We start from the raw sequence: 14,511 nt of genomic DNA on the forward strand, positions 1-14,511 counted from the left end.
CCTGATGAAGACATCAGACTGGAGTATATAAGAACTCAAGTTTCAACATCAGATCACTCCCGATGAAAACACTAAACTGGAGTATATATGGACTCAATCGTGAACATCCGAACACTCCTTATGAAGACATTAGATTAGAGTTTATAATGACTAAAGATTCGATATCAGATGAATTTTGATGAGGACTCCTGATAGAAAAGTATATGGACTCAAGTGTAATTGTGAAATTATTCTCTATGAGGAAGACAGGAGTAAAGGTATATAAATGGAATTTAAGAACTTTAAACAAAATTCAACAGGAATAAAAATGAAAAATTTAAATAATTTACCTTCGGGGGGATCGTATCTACCAATCAAAAAGTGCGGAAAAGAAAATGTAACCAACGAGAATCCAATAAGGATCATTGAAAAGCCAATCCACCTCGGTTTGTTACCGAAAGAACCGTAAAAACTGACAATGACTGTTAGAACCATGTTGGAAACATCGCTGACTGAAGACAATGCTCCTGTTTGTTTACTGTTGAAATGAAACTGCTTCTCAAGTGATGGTATAGCAGCAAAATTAAAGCCATTGACCGTCACACCTTTTGAAAAGATAATTCTGCAGTTAGTTATTCGCATACATCAAAGTTTACAAATAACATGTAAAAACAAAGACCCATGCGCATACAAAGGAGAGTGAAAACAAGGGAGTGTCGTTAATTGTTAATTGTAGAAATTTAGCTAATGCGTAAGCAAACACATCGCTCTTATCAAATTTGAGATGATTTAGATTTTCCCTATTTTTCTATTTACCTCATCAATTACGAACAAATGTTAACTTAAAATAGGGAAAATGTTAGTAATTGGTGAGGGTTTTAGAAAAATGGCAATCAAAAAGGAAGAACGCAAAATAATCCGTGATTTGAATGCCTATCGTTATTGTGCAGTAAACCCTACGTGCTCCAATTGCTTTCTAGCTTTGCTATTTTCATGCGAATACTATTTCAAAAGTGCTTCTCGGTAACACAATTATCACTCCAAAAATAGTTATTACTTGCAAAAATTTTACCAAGAAATGAACCATTGGAAGTCCAACTATCTATTCCACTAAAGGTTTTTGCAGATATTTTGGCGACGTTTTGTCTTAAAAGAATAGTATATGCATACCGTAAAAGATGTTACACAAGATGAGAACTATCAGTAGACCAGGAGAGGAATTAAGCCATTGCAAGCAACGGGGTCGGAAAGACCTCCATCCCCATCTTAAATCTTCTGCTCTTGCTGAATCATGAGATGAATTTAATACCTTCGACATCTTAATAAAATATACAGGTAATCTGTAGAAAATAGATTTTCTAAATTTTATACACAAATAAATATTGTTTGTGATTAGGTGTCAGTTAAAGAGAATATCCTCATATTTATTGCTGGCAGTTTACCAAGTGGGTATGTTACATGCTGTTGTTAATTGGTGACTATGGACGATATTTGTGGGACACTGACGTAATTTGCATCGATTATAACGTCTATAGTACCGTAATTCGATATGACTGTGTACTAAAATACTTGCGTTTATTGCAGTATCCAAGTAATCAGATTCCAATAACACTAAATTTAACAGTCCATGTTTGATTTTGCTGAATTTCTACATTTCTGTGAGAGAACGAGAATTTGATCTGAAGCCTGTCTTACGTTACATTTGTAAAGCATTAGCCTTGAGATGTAAATTGCGGATGTTGTAAACTCATGATGAAGCGATGCACATGGTGCACGTACGTACTGAACTTACAAAGTAATTCTCCCCACGCAAAAAATTAATTGAGTAGGATTAGTGGATGGCGGAAATACTATTTCATTGCAACGTTGTTTGCGCATAATCTTTAGAAATAAACGTTTGCACAATATATGTTTGATTACGTGTGTTCTAACATGACGATGAAAGCAAACACACAAGCGGAGAGAATGGTTTTAAAATATCTTACAAAAAAACTCACAAATGAGATGCAATGTCTTGTAGGCAAAATAAAAATGAAACACTCAAATGAAAATGAGCTTTTCAAATGTTTGGAAACCGAGTGAATAATAATCATACAGCCTTTGTCCGAGCTTAAATGCCAGCAAAGTGCTTGTTTCAACTCGTTTCGACAATCTTGCAGTCCTTCTGCAGGATTATTAGGAAAAATATCTTTATTGAAAAGCGTCTTTGAGTGTAATAGTTCGTTTTGAAAGTTCCTTTTCCCGATGAAGAACTGCACTCAGGATATGATAAAGCTAAAAATGCAACGCGGTGCCAAAACGAGCAAATACTATAACCTTCTATAGAAGTCATGGGCGTAGGCTCATATTTATGTATGCATGTTATAAATAACACTCCCCCTAATTATGGACACGCCCATATTCGAAGTAGATCTCTTTGTTTTGTGGCTGACATTCGAAATCCTTCAACTCAAGACACCACAGCATGTTCTATCAGTACAAATTTACCTGAAGATTCATTTAAGATTAAGAGGATGCTGCGTCCATTTCTTGAGAACAATTAAAAACTTAACATTAAAAACCAATCCATTTTATCTTTATGCAGTAGCATAGCCAGCAATGCAAACTTTTTACAACTAAAGCAATAGGTTTCTAAAAAAATGAATAGTTGGCTGGCTACACACTTTGTAATTGCATGCGAAACTACGAACCTTATCAGTTACACATTATACTAGCAATATACTAGTCGCCTTACATGCAACTATGGAAGTGACGGACTGTAAAAAAAATTTTTATCTCATGCTAAAAACAAGCTCGATCATTTAATTCCGGCAACTGTTGCTAATGATGAGCATAATTTGCATCATCACAGGAAACTGGAAATTCCTTTTATAAAGACACAACGTTTTCTGAAATCTTTTATCATATGAACAAGTAGCCATTTTATATAATGCATCACGGTATATTTTATACTTACCTATTTTGACTAAATACTTGCAAAGTTCACGCAATTTAACATTTATTGTTACGTGACCGTCAACAATCCATCAACCTATCTCGTAAAAATACATGCGAGCAGTCTGCCGCGTTTCGTGACTAGAAAAATGTCTTATATATATAAAAAAAGTTACCAAAGATTAAATTTCTCTATATTGTGAGATTTTGACGGGTAAAAAAACAAAATAACTTTGGAAGACATTGCTACAATTATCGTCCACTTTAATGAAAGAACTCAAGGTCGCATGAACAGTTACGTAAGATGAGTCGTTTAGCCGAAATACGATGTACTACACACTACCATAATGGATGTTAAAAGTTAAAATTTTATTTATTTTAGAATATTTGAAAGGCACAGTAGCACACCACAAACGTACCATGAAATTGTTTCACCAAGAGCGTAACTTTGAAATTTGGATAATTTGCAGGGAAAAAATGAAGTCAGCGTTGAAAGGAGGACAAAAGTCATAAAGTTTACCAACAACGCAGCGACAGCAATATATCATATGCGGCCAAAGGAACAGGCATTACGTAACATGCTTAAGACATTTCGACCTAAATGATTGTGCTCATTATATGTCTTAAACCTTGTACATTCAACCTTCGCATACATTTGCGTGTGGTCCACGTGGAGCGTGGTGAATCATTCATGCTCTAAACCCCATGTTACCTACTCGGAATGTGTGAAGAATGCCTACATACATCGAAGCAACACCTGCTAATGATACGACCTGTTCATTCTCGCTTTTAGCATCAAAACAATGCAGATAAGATAAAAACCCAGATGTTCAGGAACTGTTTGTCTCGCTTGCATTTTATTTAAATACGCCTCCTACCACAACATTTGCCTAAAGCGCGTCACAATGCAAACATTTCTAGCAGGAATCTTAAACGGCACAGCGTTCACGGTAGTTCATTCTAGCTTTACTTTTTCAAATTAATTTGTGACGCATTTACACATTAAACCCAAACTCGCAGCAGAAATAACTATACAATGGTGTGAAAAAGTACATTTCAAACTTTTTTTAATTGTTGGCTAATTGCGCGATTATTTTTAAAATACGCCATGTTAGCCACAAAAATTTGCATGATTCGCTTAACCTTGAGAAACACTTGTCACAAGTTCTCACAACAGTAGGGTTTTCACGATGTTTCACTTTAACTATAGTATACGAATATGAATGTTTGTGTATTCCATTGTCCACAGTAATAATAACAAGTAAAGTTTGAAAAAATGCACAAATTAAAATGTGCTGGAGCGTCACATTTTGAATATTGTATCACAGTAATTGGTCATAGCTCATTTTGCACTATCAATAAACGAATTACGTTCATCACACATTCTAATCACTCCATGAATTTATAGGTAATTAGCGAAATGAACTCATTGATAGTCACTTATGGCAAGGCAGCAGTAAATTCTAATCAACGCACGGCGTTTAATATACAAATAAACGGCACATATTTTAGTAGGGCATTTCGAGAATACTTCAATGATAAAATCCCATAATTGCCACTACGTCTGGCATACCTTTAAAGGAAAAAGCGATTATCGTCGCTGGGATGTTGATTATCTGGAGTAACCTTTGGTGAACTAGAACGAAAATGAAAAAAAATTAGGACTATCGAAGCAACGTAGGACGCTAAAACAGGGGCAAAATTTTCAAACATTTCTAGATCGAGCAAAAAAACAAAAACAAAAGTTAACAGCGATTACACTCGACGGGGGAAAGCCGAAAAACTGGGCTAAAGCAAAAAAATGTGAAAAATGCATGCAAACACAACACCAACCAAACAATATCACTTATACATTCAAGGCAGCAAAACAAGAATTGTTGGAAAAAATGAACGATTTTCACACGTAAAGTGATCCGCCATTGCTAAACCTTGGGTTTTTGAAAAACTCCAATACGAAAAGAAGGGGGGAAACAAGAAAACCAACAATAATTATTTTTCAACGAGAAATACTGTTTACGATATTAGACATGAAAAACACAAAGAAGATAGTACTTACATAGTCAACCAGCCCCCTAAACAACGACATTCAAATGGACCGAAGTTGAGTGATAGCAAATATTCATGACTTATTTGTGCATGATGGAGGGTTCAGTAAATATGGTTACATTAACGGTAAAAGGATACGACATCAGATAAGATGTCAACACCAGAGCATAAAATAATGGATAGCGGCAAGTTTTCCTTCCGTCTACCGAGAATTTCAACCTTTGCAAAAAGCACCCATCCAACCTTACAAGCAATGAGGATATGAACGACTGTGTTGTACATGGCAATCACAACATGCTTGAATGTACTTGAACGTATAAACAGCTTCTGGACCCCCCGCCAATCGATATGCTAATGTGCATATCGAACATTTAATAAGTTGATAGCACCAATATGTAAACATGCGGATACAAACAGTTGTGAAATTGACGACACACAGCCGCAATACGAGTCATAATTAGCCGTGGTGTTCGTCACACGTGTAATACACACAAATACCACGCACGGTCTAAAGCATTGTTAGAATTTGACCGTTAGTGCGTCGGATACTTGCAAAAATTAGTATCCGACGAATATTTTGAAGGTCGTCTTGTGTACGACCGAAAATGGAAAGAAAACTATAGGTTTGTTTGCGTTGTAACTTATACTTTGACGACATAACACAAGGCAAACATTGATGGAAGAACTATTCATAAAATTAGCAATGCTTCCAATACGATATTTGCTAAATTATGCTTTTTCCATATGTTGATTACTTTACAACAACTGTTACAAGCAGAATTTGATTAAATTTAAGAGTTTTCAAGTCCGTACGTCACAAAAAAATTCGCAAGAAATTTTTAATAATTTGTTTATTTATTCCAGAAACATCGCTTGAAGAAAAAAATGGCGAAGAAAGTGAAAAAACCAGTTTTGCTTGGTAGGTATATTAATATGATCTCGAGACCTATTTGAAATGAAAACACAAGCAAATGTATTACAAGCCCACACTGGGGAAAATATTTTTCAGTGCGTACCGACCTTAACAGTAACTGTCGTATTTATTTTTTTGTTTTATAACGATGAAACTCGCGTTGTAAATTGGCCATTGTGGTCATTAATGTTGTGACTACAATTGAATTTTTAGTACAAAGTTCACTTTGTCTGGATGGTAAAACTCACTCTTCATTCCTTTCCTTCGGGCGCTTTTGAGGCCTCGTGAAAATATTTTTTCCCTGCGGACCGCCCAACCGGTAAATAACATATATTTATTTTTTATTTATGCATTGGACCGTGAAATTTAAATAATTAAAATTTAGTTAAAAGCCATGTTAGTTGCTCAACGAGAAAGCAAACTATATTCAGATGGTAGTTATCATAGAGATAGAGACGAAGAAGAAGAAGTAAAATTTGTAGTAAACACTAAAATTTTAGCGTCAACAGCAAGCGACAATCGGCCACTTTACAACGCAATATTTTTTTCATTCTAAAAATGAAAAAATATGTATGTTATTTACCGTTTGGGGCGGTCCCTACTAAAAAAATTTTCTTACTCCGCTTCAAAAGCGTCCCTCGGCCAGAAAACTAAAAAGTATACAACAGTTGAATGACACCACAAAAATTCTGTAAAATATGTCAATATTTCCCTTTGATGTTGAAATAAATATAACAAAACATGTTTCTTACAAAACTTTTTGCCGTAAAACTATATGCCTTGTTGCAAACGGTTTTTAAAAAAATATTACAATTTGCGTAAAAGTTATCGACTATAATACGAACTAAGTAAAGGCACAATATAGGAAACGTACAGTAAGCCATTCCATTGAAAGTTTTTGCGTCTAATATCTATATCCTACTATGCATGGTCACGATATTGGCAGCCAGTCAATTATATTTTCTGACCAATAAGTGTGCGGCATTGGCACATGGAAAACGACAACCAGTAACCTAATAATGAATGTCAGTTTTCTATACTGTGGTTAAGCTAAGATGAAAAAAATATATAATCTCTGAAATAAATCAACTGCCAAACACTACATTGTTCACGTCAGTATTGGGGAGAAGAAACATGCTCCTCTTACATCCAAATCATTTCCCCAGACAGCATTTCCGATCGTTAAAGACCTCTATTTATATTTTTCCAAGGGCAGAAGTCCCAACGGGTATATAAAGATACATGCACTACGTAACAGACTTGGTTTGGTACCGTTGGTACAAATAATAAAGATATCGCTCTTATCGACATGCGCACTCCGGTTTACAATTACAGTGCATCAATGAAATTCCTTTTAATAGATAGCACAAAACGTATCTTAATTTTATTTCAGTTACATAGATAGATGAGCAAAGAATTTGCGGAGGAAAGGTAAAATCGCTTTCCACTTTTTTTGCCAAACACTTCAACAACGCGCTATCTTGGTTTTCGAGTGGAGTGCATTTCAAGACATTCGACCCTCTTGACCGCAGTAAATTCTAAATGTTGCGCACTTAATTGCTAATGACTGATGAACGATACAAAGTCAAAAACATAACGAATAACTCAACTAAATCATGGTTTATATTTGCACATTTAATCAGATAAACTAGCAAAAATATATAAAACAATTTGCTGAACATTGGAAAACCGCCAGTGGTTTAGAGATAATGTCCGAGCGAATCGAAAATTTGAAAAGGTTATTAATGCACGAGCCCATCATAGCTATTGATATTTTCTTATCAAATGATATCACCAACTAGGACCGGCTACGGCCGTAAGTTGAATCAGCTTCAAAATCTTTTAATTTCAATTAGAAGAAATAAATTATTTTAGACAGTATTGCAAAAGAAAGGATATAGAAAGTTCTAAAATTTTCTTTGTTTGGAATGCAATTTGAGAAACTAAATATATCACAAATAAATTTGATCCATTTAATAAAAACTAGAAAGCTATAAAAAGTAACCAATGAAAGTTATTCAAAGCAACCACATACTAGATAAAGCAGATTCACCGTAAAACCCAACACATATATTTTGCCACAAAAGAGCGAGTCTATAGGAACTCGTTGATCAAAATGTTTCAAACACCAAGCAACATACAACGAGTCTATTTCAGCTGGAAAGTTTGTGAAGTCCCTCAACATCATTTGGCTAATAAAGGCATAAATAGCGGTGTAAAAAACATCACTATTTAAAATCTTTGGTCGGTTAATCATGCAGGCTTGCTTACGCCTTGCCCGTCAAAGATATGATAGTAAACATACTGTTTTGTTTGACTACATACGCACATTTACCTTTGTCAATAAACGTCACAGACGTTAGTGGGAGGAATTAATTAGTTTTTGCGCAGTCGAGATAACGATAGCATTCTCTTGGACAATGAAAGACATCGTTTGATCGCATCTTTCTGATAGTCTGCATGGCATGTCATTTATGACGAACGACGTACACAAGAACGCACGCAGATGCTCACGAAAGCAACGGCCAAGAATAATTAAAATGATTCCCCCAACTGCGTGTAAGTCTACATGCAGGCAAGAACACACAGCGCCGTTTCCGTAATTGGGATTTGAAAACAGCATGAAAATAAGACGCATTTTATTCCAGTCACGCGCGAAACATCACGTGAGCCTAGATCTTTAAGGTATTGGCACAGAATAATGATTATGCAGGAGTTCAATCAGGTGTACAAAGCGTCCTCATGTCGGCCATTATCTAGCCAGATGATTTCTCACTTATTTCCAACCATTACATACATTTGCAATTGACCGTGCGGCGTGATTAAACGTTAGTTATAGTTTCAAAACTTGACGTTACTAACGGCTAACTTATTGTTGCTAAGGCGTACGCGTTAAGTTATGGAAAATGTTGTTTTTATTTAATAAACAACTGTGACATGTTAAAATTAAGCAAGTATGGAAAGACGTTTGAAAATGTTAAACTCTATCGTTAGATATAAGACTTTAAATTGGTAATGGTGAGACATAGTGTGGTTTTGTCGTAGATTCGTACAGCGACACTTTGTTATTAACCAATGCTATCTCAGGGTTACGCTTTAGAAACAATCAGATAGCTGTATAATAACGTCAAGTTAGCTGTATAGTAACGTCAAGTTAGCCGTTAGTAACGTCAAGTTTTGAAACAAAAACAACTTTAATTTATGCACGCCTCATGGTAAATTGCAAATGGCTGTAAAATTACATGACGCCAATACTTAATAATTGAATTCAAGTATATTTTGACTTAAGAAATTACTTCGGATCATTTTAAAGGTTTGGAAAAACGATAAAACTATTTACTCAAAAAAATGTCACAAAGTTAAGGATACAATCAGCCTTACCGGAAAGATACAAAAAGTTTAATCACTCAGACTAACCACTTTTACAGCTAAAAGTGAACTATCTAATGAGATGAAAAATTTTAGGATTTGTAGTTGCTACAAGAATGCGACGACAAATCTAGAAGGTCGATTTTCGTTTTTATGGAAATAATATTTTAGTTGAAGATATAATTGTAGATAAAAATAGTTATTTTTTTCATTTTGTTCATTAACTGAAAATATTCAATAAAACTTCAAAGCTATAGTTAGACAAAAAAAAATTTCCCAGTTCTAAAACGAGATGATAAAAAGAAAAGAAGTCTGTCTAATTTCCTTATCATCTCTCGAAAACAACGTCAGATAACAAAAAGTTAACCAATAACGCCCACAAGGTAATGCATGGGCGAGAACTTTGTATCGGTAAGAGGCCTATTCATTATTTCACTCCAACGAATTGATATGAGAAAGCGAACATCGAGAGACGCTTGTGGATATTAAGAGACGCACAAAGTGGCGCAACTAAATACACAGATGTCCCACCAAAAAAATGAAAACCGCATGAATTAGTTATGAATTCACTGAAATGATTATTCCCAATATTACTAGCATTCAAAACAGTTTAATGAGCTTGACAGTCCTGCACCCCTGGAATATGATAAGGTTTCTAAAGTATTTAAAGTAAAACAATTTAGAAGTCCTTTATACACAAATTTTCATCTCAAATTCACTAAACAAAAGTTTTGCAACAACAAAGCATACATTGACTGAGTTATCACGACTACAAAAACGTAATCACATTTTCCATACGTTGCTAAGAACATGAACAAACTAGCGTGTAACTAAATTAATCACGCGGAACAAATAGTTATTGATTCATTTTAATGTATACATAATAATTGGTTGGGCTCCGTTTTTTGGGGGAAGACCATGTACGGAGTGTGTCTTACAACAAACCGGACATACAGATTTATGCATGCTTATCTAATTAATTTGCTGCAGCTACAAATGAAACACTTTTAAGAAATTCAAAGTATTTTCATGCATTGACAAGTGCCGGTAAATGCATGAAAATAATTTCCCTGAATATTATTCTGTTTCTTGTCGTAACATAGCAGTGTTTCGCACCATCATACATGACTGATTTTAAAATGCCTCTGACAATAATTCATCATTGCTTTAAAAGTATTTATTTGCCTAATTGAAGCAGTAGTGGTGTGCCAATACACATTTTGTGATCGGTCTTTTCCTTAATTTGCATATTACGAAATCATGTTTATTTATGTTCTTACGCAATAAACCTTTTTGTCTTTTGTCTGAAAGTTTTAATTGTTCCTAAAGTTGATCACATACACGATTGACCAAGTTTGTTGAACAATGACGAAAATAAGTGATATTAAAACCGATTTTATTCGTGTTAGGCCGTCAATGGCAACCTGTCGTAGCTAAATTTTATTTGTTTACTGTTCCAGGGACACGCACAGTGCAAAATTCTTTCTTTTGACATGTAGCTAGCCAGATATTAATACATACATATATACGTATAGCATGTAAGCTGTGACATAGAGTTTGGGCTTTTGCAGGTAACGTATTTCGCTTTGCCAAAATTGTGATGGCTATTTCCATATCACAAGATCATTTTGCTACTTGTGTGTCTTTAATGATAAAGTTTGCAACAATAGTATTAACAGCACAAAAGAAAAGAAAATCCTGGTTTGTGCAATTTTATGAGACTCTTACAGCATGCTGTAGTTTATGTAAATCTTAAAAATTCCACAACAATCGTAGTAGAGGTAAACTTGAGTTAATTTGATTTTCATTCACTGTTTGAACAATATTTCCGGCATTAACAAATTGCTTCCTAACCTTCACAACAATATGCACAGAACGAAAAAACGTTTTAAAATAGGGCGATTAATAAAACCAATGTAAACAACACCATCCATGACTGAAAACCAATACAAATTTGAGAAACAATTCGTTGGAAAGAGAGAAGCATTCTGCGAACTTAGCGTCTTATATATAGGTACAAAAGTAAATCCTCCTTCGATAAGACTACAAAAACAGTCCCATCATTCTAACACGTACAAGTTTCTAATGACAGAAGACTCTTAATCTTGTTGGTTTTCTGGCAGGTAGTTTCATTTTGTTGATTTTCAACGTGTTTTTCTCAAGTCCATCTGAAATGTCATCACTTGCAAATGCGCACAAAGACATTGCGAGCCGCGTTGAAGCGCATCTAAAAGATAAACTGAACACTGCTTCTCGATTCAAAAGAATAGCGAAAACTGTGCGGCGTTGAAAACTTGTTCGCAGGTTCAGTAAACAAGCCTCAACTTGATATTTCGCAAAAAATCTTGTGATTTTATTTTTATCGCAAAGGAGTCCCGTGCAGGCTACACGATGACACGTTCAAATGTCTGAGAGAAATGAAATAGTTTCTGTAATAACAAGTGACAATTGCAATAAATTACAAGTGTAATTAGACAACAAAAACACTTATATAAAAAGTATGCTAAAACTTACCAAACTGTCAAATCCAATGAAGACAACAGTGCACGTTGAATTTCGCTTGGATCAAGTCTTTTTTCTATCTTTAGATTTTTTTACTGCTCCCAATCATCGCATCCTTCAAGCACTTCCTGAAAGCGTCAAAGTATCAAATCAACATGTCGTCGTCGCGTCCAGATCAACAGTGGAATTCATAAATGCGGTAAAAGTGGCGTCTTTGGAAAACGACAAAGCAAAAACATGTGTACTATTAGGATTAACTTGTCAAGCAAATGTTTCTTTAAGTGCTAAACTTACCGAAAAGTACTTAATTGAAGTTTATATGAAAAAATAGCTTTATGTTCTTGACTGTTTACTGCCATATGAAGACCTTTTATTAAATCATATACAAACGAGAAGTAACACACGTCAGATACTCCAAAAGAATGAGCGCTGCTTGACCCAAGATCTGTTTCCTACTGACCATGTGAATTCACTGTGTCTAAATATACAGACAAGTTTATCTGAAATAAAAGTGTCAAAAAACAAGCCAAGCTTGTTGTTGCAAAGGAAGAATGAAGCACGCGACATAGCGTGAAAGACACAAGATGAAAGCACGGTGCAAATAGAAACATTCCTCTCCCTATGGAAAGCCATAGCTGTCTTAGGTCGTGCAAATTTATTTCAATGGGTGCTTTGACCGTTATACACAGTGCTTTGACCTTTATACGCGGTGCTTTAAGCCTCATTTCCACCTATCGCACGAATCAACTCGCAGCTCGCTGCGAGAACTCGCAAACTCGCAACTAGTATTTTTTATGACCTCGCAGATAGTTCACATTTTTCAACTATTTTTTTCTCGTAGCTATTTCAAATAAAAATTCACCAATGAAAGAAAGGCTACTGATCACGTGGCATCGTTTTTTAGCATTATGTTATTTTCCCCTATTTTTTCAAAAAACAAACTACAAAATGTCGGATAGACAAGAACGACACGCAAGTTGGAGCGATAAAAAGTTCGAACTTTTAATCGAAACAGTAAGAAAATTCCCGTTTTGTACATGGTAAAAAGCCGTGGATACAGAGACAAAACACAAAAAGAAAATGCATGGCAATGTCTGGCAAACGAAATTGAACAACCAGGTCAGTCCGAAAACACTGAAAAATGCTATAGAATTGCTAAAGAACAGTATAATTTTTAATTATTTTTCTATTTTGTCTTCAAAGTTTCATCATGTCAAGCGAAATGGAAAGGATTAAGAGATACTTTTTCAGAAAATGTAAGAAATCAGAATTTACCTTCAGGTTCTGGAACAAGAAAAGAAATAAGATGGAAATGGTTTAGAAGCATGGATTTCATCAGGGAAACCATATTGCACAGAGCCACTTCAAGCAACCTCAGTTGCAACCAAAGCAGTGAAAAACTTCATGAAATTGATGAGGAAGATATTGTTACGAGTGATTCAAATGAAATTGAGCAACACATTATTGGAGCACTAACATCAACTCCAACTACAGAGAAAAACAAGAGAGGGTTGGAGTTAAGTACAGTTGGAAAAAAAAAATTAAAGCACTCCCCTATAAAAAGAAAAACTTCTGTGGAACGAAAAATTGACCTAGAAATATTAAAAATTTTGAAAGCAGATGAAAAGAATGGCAATGCCTGTGGAAACCAAGGCAATTCAGTAGAGGATGATTGTATGGCATATGGTAAATATGTTGGAGTCACATTAAGCAAGTTTGATAATTATCACAAATCATTAGCCAAAATGAAGATAGCACAAGTTTTGTTTGAGGTGGAATCCAGTTTGACAAATTTTCCATAAGTCCTTGACCAAAAAGACAAAGAATAAATCAACAATAACATAAACTGTCTTAAAACATTGTTATAAAGTTGAACTTCTTTGTAAATGATTATGTAATTGTAAAGGAGAGCTGTTTTACTGTTTGCACATGTTATATTCTATATATTTGCTTTCAGCTTTGGTTTTAAGAAACAAGACAGGGTTTTTTCCAAACTATATTAACATAAACTACATCTAATTTAATAAAATTTACTTAAAATGTCATTTGCTTTAGAGAAAAAAACTGAGTTTACATTAGCAATAGTTAAACTTGTAAGAATGAAAAATACCCATGCAAAGAGGAAAAGAATGTTGAAAGAATAAATCATAGTCATTCAAGGTTCCCATTAAAAGATATATGATTTTTCTGCCATGGAACTTCACCCTCTGGTTCCATGAAATACTCTTTAAATTGATCTCGCACTTCTGAGGCATCTTTCTTATAAAAATTTGAGCCTTGTCTCCCAATTGACTTTAAGCATTGTGCATTCTCCACAGAGGCTCTCCATGAGCCCAATAAAATTTTTCCATTTCTAAAATAAGGGGCTAAAGATAATAATTCTCTTGCAAATGAAATCTTTTCTCAAATTTGTCCAAGAGGTCAAGAATATTTCACATTAGTTTGAGCTCATCAAAATTGATTCATTAAAATTATTGAAATATGGTATTCTTGAAAAAAATTAAGGAATCCAATCATACCTGTCCTCACTGTCCACAAAACCCACATTTTATAGCAACACAGGTTTTTCAAAGCTTGATTTATGATCCCAACAAAAGAAAAGGTACTATGGATGATATTAACGATTGGGAACTAAAGAAAGTGCTGGAATTGCTCTTAATCTATTAAGAGATTAGTGATGTTACTGATTTTCTATCTGAGCACTCAGCAACATTTGAGTTAGCTGGAATTCTCCGACAAATCAGAAGTCTAGACGATCGTAACAAAGT

At 34.6% G+C, this 14,511-nt stretch overlaps 2 protein-coding genes across 7 annotated transcripts in view; one reads left to right on the plus strand and one right to left on the minus strand.

Annotated features, from left to right (window-relative positions):
- Window positions 1-11,858, minus strand: part of LOC124452676 (solute carrier organic anion transporter family member 4A1-like) — a 32,215-nt gene extending 20,357 nt beyond the window's left edge. The window contains exons 1-4 of one of the 4 annotated variants that reach the window (XM_047003282.1): window positions 11,756-11,858; window positions 4,487-4,549; window positions 1,150-1,297; window positions 330-584 (exon numbers count right to left, since the gene is read on the minus strand). In XM_047003282.1, coding sequence (XP_046859238.1) covers window positions 330-584; window positions 1,150-1,297 — 403 coding nt within the window. In that variant the 5' untranslated portion in view covers window positions 4,487-4,549; window positions 11,756-11,858. Of the gene's footprint in view, window positions 1-329; window positions 585-1,149; window positions 1,298-4,486; window positions 4,550-4,969; window positions 5,174-8,207; window positions 8,459-11,755 lie in introns of those variants that run through there. The other 3 variants (XM_047003272.1, XM_047003265.1, XM_047003291.1) reach the window with 3 other exon arrangements.
- On the plus strand, window positions 5,822-13,916 carry LOC124452698 (transcription factor Adf-1-like). 3 transcript variants are annotated; one of them, XM_047003303.1, is made up of 4 exons: window positions 5,839-5,878; window positions 7,266-7,303; window positions 11,830-12,862; window positions 12,947-13,916. In XM_047003303.1, exons 3-4 carry the CDS (start codon window positions 12,781-12,783, stop codon window positions 13,543-13,545), a joined length of 681 nt encoding a protein of 226 aa, XP_046859259.1. In that variant the 5' UTR covers window positions 5,839-5,878; window positions 7,266-7,303; window positions 11,830-12,780; the 3' UTR covers window positions 13,546-13,916. The 3 variants fall into 3 exon arrangements, with proteins under 3 accessions (XP_046859264.1, XP_046859259.1, XP_046859268.1); XM_047003308.1 differs by lacking the exon at window positions 7,266-7,303 and having other exon boundaries at window positions 5,822-5,878; XM_047003312.1 differs by lacking the exons at window positions 5,839-5,878; window positions 7,266-7,303 and adding an exon at window positions 6,109-6,191.
- The last annotated feature ends 595 nt before the right edge of the window (window positions 13,917-14,511 follow it).

The sequence above is a fragment of the Xenia sp. Carnegie-2017 genome, unplaced genomic scaffold (genome assembly GCF_021976095.1).
Source record: "Xenia sp. Carnegie-2017 unplaced genomic scaffold, XeniaSp_v1 HiC_scaffold_13, whole genome shotgun sequence".
In the NCBI taxonomy this organism is placed as follows: Eukaryota; Metazoa; Cnidaria; class Anthozoa; order Malacalcyonacea; family Xeniidae; genus Xenia; species Xenia sp. Carnegie-2017.

Bases quoted from the DNA above. Each gene is read 5' to 3' on its own strand.
- LOC124452698 (XM_047003308.1), top strand. From the start codon at position 12,781: ATGGTAAAAAGCCGTGGATACAGAGACAAAACACAAAAAGAAAATGCA. The intron at 12,863-12,946 runs GTCAGTCCGAAA...TTGTCTTCAAAG, and splicing joins AAACGAAATTGAACAACCAG to TTTCATCATGTCAAGCGAAA.